Source organism: Fundulus heteroclitus, chromosome 9 (genome assembly GCF_011125445.2).
Source record: "Fundulus heteroclitus isolate FHET01 chromosome 9, MU-UCD_Fhet_4.1, whole genome shotgun sequence".
In the NCBI taxonomy this organism is placed as follows: domain Eukaryota; kingdom Metazoa; phylum Chordata; class Actinopteri; order Cyprinodontiformes; family Fundulidae; genus Fundulus; species Fundulus heteroclitus.
Window position 1 is genome coordinate 23,290,596 of NC_046369.1, and position 12,918 is coordinate 23,303,513.

The 12,918-nt window shown below is 41.6% G+C and overlaps 1 protein-coding gene across 1 annotated transcript in view; it reads right to left on the reverse strand.

The window, feature by feature from the left end:
* Positions 1-876: 876 nt before the first annotated feature.
* The window catches only part of cpamd8 (C3 and PZP like alpha-2-macroglobulin domain containing 8), a 60,537-nt gene continuing 48,495 nt past the window's right edge, over positions 877-12,918 (reverse strand). Inside the window, exons 38-44 of the mRNA XM_012864788.3 lie at positions 12,751-12,825; positions 12,541-12,646; positions 12,088-12,198; positions 11,794-12,006; positions 9,361-9,432; positions 4,977-5,178; positions 877-1,867 (exon numbers count right to left, since the gene is read on the reverse strand). Coding sequence (XP_012720242.2) covers position 1,867; positions 4,977-5,178; positions 9,361-9,432; positions 11,794-12,006; positions 12,088-12,198; positions 12,541-12,646; positions 12,751-12,825 — 780 coding nt within the window. The 3' untranslated portion in view covers positions 877-1,866. The remainder of the gene's footprint in view (positions 1,868-4,976; positions 5,179-9,360; positions 9,433-11,793; positions 12,007-12,087; positions 12,199-12,540; positions 12,647-12,750; positions 12,826-12,918) is intronic.

Genomic DNA, 12,918 nt, shown 5'->3' on the forward strand with positions numbered 1-12,918 from the left:
GCCACTGTGCAGGGCCCAAGGAGCATTCTGTGGCTGAGAGTTTTGCTCAGGGACCCAGAGTGGCAGTCTGTGGGAGTCGAACCTGCAACCTTATAGCCTCTCCAGGACGCAAGCCCCCTGCTCTCTAATCACTATGTCACAACACCCCTTAATCTTGGACTATGTTTCAAAGCCAGACACAAGCAATGAAACCATCCAATTTAAATCCACTCTACCAGTTCTGATAATACATGTGGTAAAATATCCAGCCAGAATAATGCCAGAGCTTTTTGATGGCTACCTAAAATAGGTGGTTTCTTCACAGGCTTGTGCAGCGGCCCTCAAACTGGGGTCCATCGACCCATGGGGGTCCGCGAATCACGGGTTGGGGCTCCGTGAAACTAATTTTGTCAGGCCTAAGAAGGCGCTGCTGAGGATTCGTCGGGGTTGAGCTAAGTAACAGAATGGACAAGTATTTAACTCCGTGCACTTCATCAAGTAAGGTAAAAGCTAAATCAGCGAAAATGTATGTATGACAACAGTTACATCAAGTTTATCAAGAATGAGGATCTAATCGCGACCAAATCTCTAATATTAGGTGTATTTATATATATTTTTTTAAAAACATACATAATTCCTAATGTATTTAACATTACAAAAGGCTTTTTAAAAATACTATCAGCATGAGGAATCTAAAGGGGTCCTTGGAAAAATGTTACCGCTGCTAAGGGGTCCCTGGCCACAAAAAGTTTGAGAACCGCTGTGGTAAGAGACATGTTGCTGATGTTTACTTTTGAACATCAGCAAAAGTTTTGATTAAATTGTTAACCACATATGGATTAGTGAAAATACATAAATTCTGACATTCAACGGACATTTCTCAAAAACAAAAGCTTGGTTTGTGTATAAATTTTATTCTCTTTTGTTTGAAAAACAATATTTTATATGAATCAGGATTATATTTGGTCAAATTTGGTACATTTACACCAATCAGTTTCCTAAACATCAATCGCTTGAACGAAACACAAAATAGCTTATGATCTGTACAATCAGATTTCCTGGTATGGAAGGTGAATGGCGAGCAGATGGCGGTTGAGTAGTTTTTGGAGACAGATGCAGAGTCCAAACGCAGCGGCGTTCAAAGCTGTACAGTCTGTCGTTTGACGAGACCTTTGCCGCATTGCTCTCTCAGGTTAGGTTTCCTGTCTCTTCAAAGCCGTGTATGTAACAAATAAAAACAAAAATGAAGAAAACATCTTCTAATGGAAAAGAACTTCAGCTTATGTCTCTGTAAAGCATATGGTCGGCATATGTCTTCCTCCAGCAGCATACCAGCAACATCACTTCTATAAAACCTTTCAGATATTGTTGTTAAAGCCAGAAAATGCTTTGAATAAGCACATCAAGAACCACGATGGGGGGAAAAGTAGTCTGTGTGGGCAGGTGATGACTTTAAAATAGAAAAAAAACAAACGTCTAGCTACAAATAAATACCACAGATAGAAAATATAATAAAACATATTGTTTTACATTGCGTGTAATTACAAACATAAAAACTTGCTTATTTTTCTACTGATTATAAACGCATCACACTGGATAAAGACGCTATTGTTGCCTATTGATGGGTTTACAGGAAGGAAAGAGGTCTGGAGGATTCTAGCTTCAAGATCATTCTCATTCACATCCTACTACACACAAAAACAGACATCCATGATAAAGGCATCCACTCTGACTCCATTCACCTAACAACAGAAACTCAAGTTTCCAGACCGCACCAACTTTCTGCCAAAGCAAGTCCGCAGAGTTGCCGCTTTCTTTCCATTCGCAAGCATATTCACAAATATGGTACAGTTTTGGAGGTGGGCATGTGCCTTCACTCTGTAGTTTTCTGTGGACGACAAAAGAGAAAGGACAGACTTTGGTTACAAGAACAAAAAAAACAAAAACGACGCTTTACATGCAGTTACAGTCAGAGCAGCCAAAAGACTAACCTTGCCTGAAAGATGAATTCTTGCGGTATTTGTGCGTTCACAAACACACAAGAATCCATCTTGTCCCGCTCCGGCTTCAACCGTTTGTGGCTAATCACGTTGCAGTATTGAGGTGGGACAAAAGCAAGAGGGACTGATCCCACAGCCGAACCAACATCAACGTGGCAGCGCAGGAGGACGCACGCGTAGCTGCTGCTATCACATCTGTTTTGTAAGAATCCACCATTTCTTCTTTGATAGTAGAACAGCAAGAAATGCCTTGACTAGCTTACCTTGTTGTTAGCCTGACATGGTCATACTCAATTCTAGTCAGAATTTGAGTCTGATAGTGCTCCATAGAGCTGTGATTATGGGGCGTGTTTCGAACGAACCAGGAAAAAAAAAATCTTCTGCACTCAATTGGATAGACCTACAACCAATAAGAGCAACGGAGTGTGTGACGTATGTTAAGCGACGCATAGTTGTTGTCAACGGAACTCAACTGTTAGCCTAGCATAAGAAGATGAGCGTTAACGATTTTTGCCGGTGTTACAAAAAGAATGTAAGGATCCAAGGAGTCCTTCAACACACGAACCTGTCGATCTCTTCTAGAACAGACCTAATAGCAGAATCTACACACCTCAACTCTCCAGCGGCAGCCACCGTTGTTGTAAACGAATTCAACCCAAGCGCGCTCTGGTGACGTGGTTGATTACGTTGCTGTTGATCATCTGTCCATCATCGTACAAAGCCCGCCCTGACAATTTGATTGGCCCGCCAGATATTGGGCGAGCATACTCTCGCTACTATTGAGCAATGCCAGACCGAACTTCCCGACCTAAAACGTTGTGAGCGGGACTAAGTTCGGAATGGCACCCAGGCTACCTTGTTGTGGTTTCTCATGATGCGTGCTGCCTACGTTTTAATACTGTGATTGGCTAAAACCAACCTTTAGTAGGTGGGCACTAGATGTCTCTTTGCCCAATCACCCCAGAGAGTTCTGCTGAAATTCCCTCCTTTGCCCAAACAAATTCAAATGGACCAGTCCCAGACACACATCTACCAGAGAAATGTCAAATCTACTTTTTTTCTCACTTTTATGCTGATGACACTTTAGTTAATTGCAATGAAAAAAAGCTTACTACTGTGCATGGGTGTCTGCAGTCTGCATTTGACACCATTTAGTTTGACTTGCTTCACCTGACCCCGGGGTTCCACTGGATGTGGAAGCACCGTGGTGTGGCTGCACAGCACCTCTGCGGCCGATCGCAGCAACTCTAGTCAGTCAGTGCGCCATGGTGCATTTCTGAAGCATCCCAGATGCGCCAGTGCTCGCCCCTTCTCTAAAATGCACGGCTGTTCTATTTTTTTCTATGTTAATCTGGAGCAGATCAGATTGTTCAGGCAGGAAGTCAGTTGATGAAAAGCAAAGTGGATCTGGTCGCGTTTACAAGTCAAAGACTTTGTATCGTATTTTATTTTGAAACATCAAATTGCCATTACCTGTGACTCCAGCACCAAGCCACCACAGGATCTCACGTTATATTCACTGAGCTATATAATACACTGGAGTGCTGATTTTGCCGAAAAACTGAAGTCACAGGCCGCCATCTTGCTACTCCCTACTCTCACAGAATCCCATAGGATTTGGTTGCAACAACAAGCAGTTTTCTGGCTGTGTGAAAACGTTTCACAGGTAATTCTACAGTCAGTGGATGTACTAACACTATCAACTACTAGGAAATTAGGTGCTGAAATATTTTACATGTTATTCATATTAAATATATATATATATATATATATATATATATATATATATATATATATATATATATATATATATATATATATATATATATATAAGTATGTGTATATGTATATATATATGTATACACATATGTAAATATATGTTTTTGTATATTGTTATTTATATATTTATAAATGTTAAACATATATATTTAAATGAATAAAATGCAAAATATTTCAGCACATGACTTTCTCAGTACTTGATATTTTTAGAACATAACATAAAAGTTTATGGCATTTGACATTTTAAAAGTCTTAAGACCCCCCTGAACATGAGAAAATCCTCATTATTCGATGCTGTAGCGCACATATTCCCTAGTTACTGAGGGGAAATAGGGAGTACCAATATGGCGGCTGGTGGCTTCAAAGCGACTCGTTCAGACAGACGGTGATTAGCACTCCAGTGTATTATATAGCTCAGTGGTTATATTGCTATTGCGCAATGACGCAATCCTTGCGCGCTCTGCTCTACTAACACTCCCAATGGAATAGGATGCCTGGCAGAAAGCACGGCATCTCTCGCACCACTTCCACATTCAGTAAAAAACCCCAGGGTAAAACTAGTGCTAAATGTTGCTGAAATGAAGGTCCTGCTGTTTGCTAACCAGCAGACAGTTCCACAAGTTCTTCCGTTCATAGAAACAATGATAGGTACACCTGTAGAGTATGTTGAAACAAAGATGTACCTGGCATAAAAGTTTACAATAAGCTCTCCTTTAAATCATATGTAGACAATGTTGTAAGGAGGTTAAAGATAAAACTAGGCTTTTTCCTTTCAGTACAAGGAAGCATCTTGTTTTAATGGCCTCGCTGACTCTGTTAGATTACTGTGATGGGTGTATGATTGCACCTGTCACCTCTCTGCACATGTTGGACGCTGTCTATCATGGATCATTACGGTTCATAATGGGGTCTAGATCTCTTACCACTGTAATTTATATATTATTTATATATACCCATACCCTTTGATTCCTCCTTGACAATTTAAATGTGTTTTAAGACAAAAAGAGAAATCTTCCTATGCAACTTACTGTTGTTTCTAAGTCATATTTTATTTGCTCATTTAAGTGAATTGAGTGATTTAAGTACTTGTATTGTGCATAAAGCTTTGTTTTCTGTTGTTTTCTTTTATCAAACTGGTCTCTCTTGAAGATGGCTCTTGATGAGAATACCTGTAATAAATAAAGGTTAAATAAAATAAATGAATAAAAAGACACATACCATCGCTCGGGTGTGCTCTTTGTGTCCATTGTGGGTAGCTGGGTATTTGCTGGTAGGGGCGCTTTATGCTGCACACCTCCCCCACCTTCAGGTATGTCAAAATGGTCCCCTCCCTCCCCGTCAGCAAGGAAAGGGTCAGAATCTGAGTCATATTCGTAGGAGTAGTAGGACACCTCTGCCATGGAGCCCTGTTCCTCGTCACCTAGAGGGGCAGAAACACATTCAGTCAAATAGAAGCTCCTGAAAGACAAGGAAGATCAAAGGCTGACCAACACAATATCCACTCTGTTAAGCAGGGATGAAGCTGCTGAAGAATAAGTGACCTGAAGTTCTTTTGTGGCATTCTAGAGTATGTTAATGACAAGTCATCTCTATTGAATTTGGGACAGATGGGCCCAGAATCATTGGGTTTTTGCATTAGCGATTGTTACCCAGGATCATCTTTTTGCAGTGTAGCGGTCTCATATGAAGAAGGACACTGCTGCTGCAAATATTAAGGTTTTCTTGCATCAAGGATTATCAAGGGTGTGTAGTTTTCTTGCTGATACTTCTGCCACAGAATCATGTTGTTGCTTTACTAACGGTGGGGTCAAGACTTTTGGTCTACAGGCTTGAGACAAGAAGGAAAGCAAAGAATATTCCTTCTTGTCTCTTCAATAAGAACTTCAACAAGGGACTCAAATTCTACAGGAAGTACGAAGATTGTTGAGATAATACTTTTTCTTATTAACCCTCCTTCAATTCAGCAGCAAGAAAATTTCTCCACAGACAGGGACTAGTGCAAGTCTCTGCAAATGGCTGGAAATTAGAAAGCAGTTTTTTTTTATATAAAGGTCAACATTTTGAAACTACATGAGGACTTCTTAAGATAGAATACCAAATGTTGGCCAGCAGGGGGCCTCCTTCCTTAAAGTGTTGCATTTTGAGATAGCGTACATCTTTATATATATATATATATATATATATATATATATATATATATATATATATATATATATACAGACAAAGGCTCAGATTTAAACTTTAAGACCCAGGTCCGTGTTTGTATTCCACTGCATGTTGACCGCTGCAGCAGCTTCACTAATAAGACAAGTCTGCACAGGAAGGCTAATTCCAGAGCTTCAGCTTCCTTCTGCGTCTCCCATTTCCTTGGCCGAACTCATCTTTACCTTTTACATTCTTGATGCCCTCAGCACACAGATTGTTTGCATTTTAATGGTCTGCAGTGACAGGGATCTTACAGTTTAAATAACAATAAATCTACAACATTATTGTAGTTGAATGCATGTGTTGGTGTGGCTCGAAGGGGTGCCTAGAACATATATATTAATTAACTTGCTGCATATTTGCTTCTGCTTGCAATGCAACAGGCATATACCTGCACTTTGTGCACGCAGAGATGTCTGTGCGAGTGTGAGGAATGGCATTCTTGTGTCGGGAGTGAAGCGTTCAGCTTTTGCACGGAGGGAGACCTTTGACTGAGAGAGCAGCTTTGTGAAGAGCAGCTACTGGGAGTAAGAGGCCGGGAAACAAGTCGAAGCGGGTCACGCCACATCAAACATGCATGCACATGCACACACCTGGCTACCACTCAGAGGCAGCAGACAGGATTTAATGTTATGTGCCCAAAAAGGTGAAATAACACAACGTTACGGCGTCAGAACTTGACACTTTTGCAGTTAATGTATTTTTATGCTTTTCAGTGCCAAAAGTAACACAGTCACATCCTACCTCCTCACGGAGGCAAACATCCTATCAGGAATTCTCTGGCTGCCCCTCAGGAAAAGGAGAAGCTCGTGTCAGCAACAAGCAAGTCTGCTGTGTGAGACTTATCCTCCCATTTATCACGCCGATTGTGGGCGTGATGTGGTGGCAGGGGAATGTGCTGCCACACACACCTACCGCTCAGGTTAACTTTGCTCCCCTCACCTGCTCTTTGTGTTTCTTCTCCCTTTCTTGTGTTTAGCTCTGCTTGTCTCTCAATTCTTTTTAATTTTTAGTTTTTCTAGTTACAACCACAAACTTCAGTAATCAAGATTCCATGTGACCGACCCACACAAAAGCAAACCGTATCGGTGAAGTGTAAGAAAAAAAAAATACATGTTTAAAAAGAATCTGAAGATTACATGTGCAAGCAGTGTCCGAAATTAACTTTGTTATTCACCGGCCAAGTTGGCCGGTAGATGTAAAAATCAACCGGCCAGGCATATTTTTTACCGGCCAAAATATTAATTTTGACCAGACCTCAACTTTTATAAAAATTAAGAGTGAAATTATGTTAATTATGGGGGGCGTGGTTGGGGGCGTGGCTGACTGGAACCTGGAAGAGAAATCTTTGTTTCCTGAATAAAAAAATATATATATTGTAGTTGATTATAAAAGACACAATATGAATTATCAGATTCACATCCAGGCGATAAAAAACACTACAGATTATCATTATTCTATCCATGCTGGCCTTATTTGTGAATGAGGCAGAGTTTCATCAAGCCAGTACGGTCAGTGGGGGTTCTAGACCAAATGTAGCAGGGGGGGTCAGGGTGGGGCCAGTGTTTTTTCACAGGGGCACAGAACAAAAGATTGGGGGGGGGGACTTAACAGGTCAACATTTCATCGTTTAAAATATTAAGTAAGCCAAAGAGCCAATTGTGGCTCTGGAACTGCAGGTTGCAGACCCCTGATCTTTTCTCAATACAGCGGGAGCTTAACGTGAAACAGCTTGATTTTAATTATTGTTATTTTTTTTATATATATTTTTTTAATTATTTTGTTATTTTATTATTGGGTAAAACCATAAACGGAAAAAATGCAACTGATCCAAATGACCAGTCAGTCACGTTATCTTTGTCAGCATTTTATCATCCTAAGAAATTTAACATCATGTTTTTAGTAAGGGGCCATAACAGGGGCCAGGAACAGTTCTACATGGGCATAGGCCACTGTTGGCCCCTGTTCAGAACCGCCCCTGTGTACGGTTAAAAATTTTCCCCTCAGCTGCAACACTTAAAGCACTCAGGGTTCACGCTGCGTCTTTACGCTGATCTAGCTGCTGGATTTTACCCTTGTGCGCTGCGCCTCCGATGTTACAGGTTACATGTAACGTAATTTTGCGCACCTGAATTCAAGCGGCGCAACGCACCACGCCCACCGAAGCACCGCTGGTTCTGTGTCGTTAAAAACAAAAGAGCATGAAAAACAGTTACCGACTCTCCTACTGACTTTAATTGGGACATTTTGGTACGAGTGGAAGGACATTAAACGTAGCGATTCACGTTTTGAAGGCTGGCCGCTGATAAAAGCACCTTGCTCCGAGAGAGGGGGAGAGGCGCAGTAAGAGCGGTGAAGCACAGAGCCGCAGCGCACGTAGTTAAAAAAAATCCGAATAAATAAGAACGAAACTTATAAACAGACTAATTGGCGTTTTAGACTATCTGGTTAGCAGATCTGTTTTCTGATCCAGCGTTCAGCCATGACTGGTTCTGAATGTGAAAGAAGCTGAACCAGCACCGCAGAGGGCGGGTCTAGACTGAGCTCTGGATGGACAGAGCTGTGAACGGATCATATGGGTTTTGTTATTTTTATGTTTTATTTTATTTGGTACAAACATTTACTCGCCATGTGGCAGCTAGCCCTCTGAAATTCACTCGCCAAACGGGAAATTTACTCGCATTTGGCGACTGGCGAGTGTTAATTTCGGACCCTGTGTGCAAGTCTTTTGTGTTAGATCAGCTTTGCACATCTAGGAAATTAAATTCTTGCCTTTTTTTCTCTTGAAAATACCCCAGTCAGATTAAACGGAGAGTGTCTGAGAACAAATATTTTGAAGACTTGCCAGATTCTCAGTTCGACTTAGGTCTGGACTTTCACCATCCCATTCTAACACACAAACATGCTTTGGTCTAAATCATTGCATTTTTTCCCCCTCGGGCTATTTTTAGGGTCGTTGTCCTGCTGGAAGGGGAACCCCCGCCCTAATTTGAAGTCTTTCGCAGGTCGAATCTTGCTTCACCAATCAATCCCATCAACTCTCACCAGCTTCCCTATCACCGCTACTCAAACGGGTCCCCACAGCACGATGTTCCCATCAGCATCACATGTAACCAAAGCACCTTCTTCCACATGTCTGCCAGGTCCTCTACAGGGCTATCCATTCCTTACAAATGTTAACACATGTTAGGAAAAATGTGGAAATGGGTTGTAGACATTTATACAATGATATTTATCTGACATGACAAGCGAGGATTGACAAACGATGTTTACGCAAGCAGAATCACGACCTCATCTAGCAAACACGGCTACTGCTTCTTCCGAGCGCACATGTGTATAATCAGGAGACAGCTGAGCATGTGCTGTGTGTCAAAGGTGGGGTGCAGATGGGTTTTACCTGCGTGTACAGGAACTGAAGGTTGCTCAGTTTCTTGGCTCACCACCGGCTGGCTGTTTTCAATGGTCTTACCTGGACACACACACAGACAGACTTTAGATCATTCACATAAACGTGACTTCGACTTTGCCTAAAAAAAAGGGATAAATGGGGAAATGTTAGCATCCGCCACGTCTCAGGTGCACCACTTCACTTCGTGCTGATCAACGGTGATGTTAGTCCAAACCGAAATCTACCAGGCCAAAACTTGAAGGCAGGGCAAGGCAAGTTTATTTGTAAAGCACTTTTTACTAACAAGACGATTCAAAGCGACGATTCAAAGGCGCCAAACCATGGGACGGGGCCATGTGGGGAAACAATAACAGGCTCCTTTTTTTCCATCAAAATGAGGAAGCCGTGAAACAAATCTGCCCGTATTGAAGCATACACAAACAAACAAGGTCAGGGAGCGCTTCGGTCCTTTTGATCGTTTACAGCATCAAACACTTGGCACAAACGCAGGACTTTTCCCAGCAAAGTTTTGTCTATGCCTTTTCCTCAAATCTGCTCCGCAACATGAAGGCCCCTTTGTTGTTGGGCTGTGCGTCGGAAAGGAATGTGACGAGGATTTCTGAGGCAGGACAAAAGCACTCTGTCATTTGGAGGGAGCCCTGTAATACGACAGAGAGCGAGCGAGGGTCAGGGGGAAACGGTAGAAGAGGGGGAAGATTTTTATTTTTTTTTTCCCCCACTGAGGACTCATCCAGTAATCAGCTCATCACCTGAGCAGCTGCTTCCTGAGTTCAGATCAAGTTTCAGACACACTTGCAGGTGCAAGCAACAAATTGACAGAGCAATGTTGACTTACAAAGCAAACTAGTTGGCTAGAGCACAGCACACACATATATATACAAAGCACCAGTCAAACGCTGGTACAAACATCCCCTTTAATTTAGAAAGGTACAATCTGCACAAAACTATTTGTAATGTTAAAGTCACTGTACCGCAGTCTCGCATAGAAAAAAATATGCAAGGGTATACAGAACATTGAAAAAGTATTTATGCTCCTTGTATATTTTCATATTTTGTCACAACACAGCCACAAACATAATGTATTTATTACTATGTTATGTCTTAGAGCAGCAAAAACTACCGCAAAGTAGTATTTCTGTAAAGTGGAAGGAAAAGAGTTTCAGTCAAAATCAGAAAAATGTGTGCATAAATATTTTTAGGCAATACTTTGAAGGGTCACCTTTCTTTGCAATAACAGCTGCAAGTCTTTTAAAATATGTTTCTTCCAGCTTTGCCCATTTTTTTTTGCCAAACAGCACAAACATAGTCAGATTTCATTATACAATTTTAAGCCATATTTTAATCTAAGATCAGCTGATTTTATAGGTATAGTCGTTGATTCCGAATGGGCTACATAATATGACAGCTCTAGTTGTATTTTTAGGGTAGTTGTCCTTGTGGAAGAGGAACCACCGCCCTGGTCTCAAGCATTTTGCAGCCTGTAGAAAACAGGTTTTCTTTCAATGCTTTCCTGGTTTTAACTTTAAGGAGATTGGCTTAATCTAAAACCATCTTCCCTGCCACTCCTGAAGAAATGCATACCTACAGCATGATGCTGCCACCGCCGTGTTTCACAAGAGGGTGGGTTTAAGATGATGTTCATTGTAGGTTTTCTGCTGCACATAGACTTTTGGTCTCATCTGAGCAGAGCACCTTCTTTCCCGTTTTTGTTGTGTCCCAAACTTAGTTTGTGACAAAGTGCTAACTGGACATCTAATAGCTTTCTTTCAACACTGGTTTTCTTCCTTACACTCATTCACAAAAGTCAGATTTGGGAAATGCAACAACGTCAACTGTATCATCACGTTTTACCAACAGAGCAGTAGCAACCTCTTGGTTGCTACTTTGATAAATGCTCTCCTTAACCAGCCTGTTGGTTTAGGTGGACAGTCATGCCTTATGAAGTGTCCTGTCATCGCACTCTCTCACCATGGTCTGATGACCTCTCCATAACCTTTTTACCGACCCGTCTGCCGTGTTCCTTGGTCTTCATGATGCTGCGTGTTCAGTAATGTTCTCTAACAAACCTCTGAAGCCTTCACAGGAGAGCTGGATTTATAGTGAGGTTAAAATAGTCAAGGGTGGGCCCTAAACAGTAATTAGGTGGCCTTTGAAGTCTTAAAAGTGGCTTTGTTCTGGGTTATTAGAGTACAAAGAGGCTGAATGTAAAACATATATAGTATATACAGGCTTGCATTTGCGAACATTGTTCATTGTCAGAGGTTAATAATAAATAACTGCATAACTTAAAGACTGAATACATTATTGATCATGCTTGTGTTCTTGTTGGTTAAAATATGTTTTACTAGTTGGTAGAATCACAGATCTGCTGCTTTTTTTTTTTTTTTACAACAAACGTGTTTGGCGAAAGGGATCACTTACTGTGTGAACACTGTGACAGGGGAACTTGCTTGATGCGAGTCCCGTTTCGACAAGACGACACCTCCATCTGACACTGGTTCTGGTAGAGCTGCCCGTCTGACCCACAAACGGGCTCCCCGTCGTAGCCACAGTCCCTGTAACACGTGCAGCGCTCGATCTGCTCCTCCTCCAGGCAGCCTAACACTTTGTTGCACTGGTTTGCCTGCACAAAACCTGCATGAAAGGGTTCTATTTAGGTGGCTGAGAAACAGCCGAAGGATGAGCAAACCATAATACATTTGGCCTGTTTCTCACCTATCCACTGATTTTTTGAGCTCTCCACCTCATTGCACGTGGGTCCATCACACAGCTCCCGTGCGAGTAGGCTGCTCTCGCTAACATTGTAGAACCTGGTGGCCTCAAAAGCTGCACATCAAGCACGAAGCGTCACCACATTTGCTGCTTTAAAATAGTAAAGCTCGATAAAGTAAAAGTCTCTGCATTTGTCTCCCGAGGGCAAAATTTGCCTTGGACAGAAGGATTATACCACACAGACACATTGCAATCTTCCATAACATCACTAAGATAATAAATAAATTAATAAATCATTATTTTAAAAAAGCACAAATTAATTTAAGAGCACATCACTAATTAATGAAGTGTGGTACTAATAGAGAAGGAGCCTTAGTCATCACAAGAAGAAGGCTGCTTCTCCTGGACTTTAACACTTTACAGAGTGGTGCCTAAATAAATGGATCAGAGTCATACCTGGTTCATAGTAGTCATAGATCTTGACTGGAACAGGCGCCGTCTTGCCCACAATGTATTCCCTGATAGCTTGGAAGGCCACACACGTCATACACTGACTGGGAATCTGAGATAGAACGTGGCACAGATGCAACAATGCATACTTGAAATTTCACAAACCTCCAAAGTTATTCAGACCGCCCCTTAACTCATAACTGCAACTCTACAAACCTCATCGAAGTAGAACAAGACCTTTCTGCCGTTCAGCTCGTACCTCTTCAGCCCCACTCTTTTATTCATCATCAGCTATGGAGAGAGGCAGAAAAAAACATGTAGGACTGCTCCACATTTCTCAGTCAAAGTCTTTAGAAAACATAAATGTGAATTGTTTCGTAAACA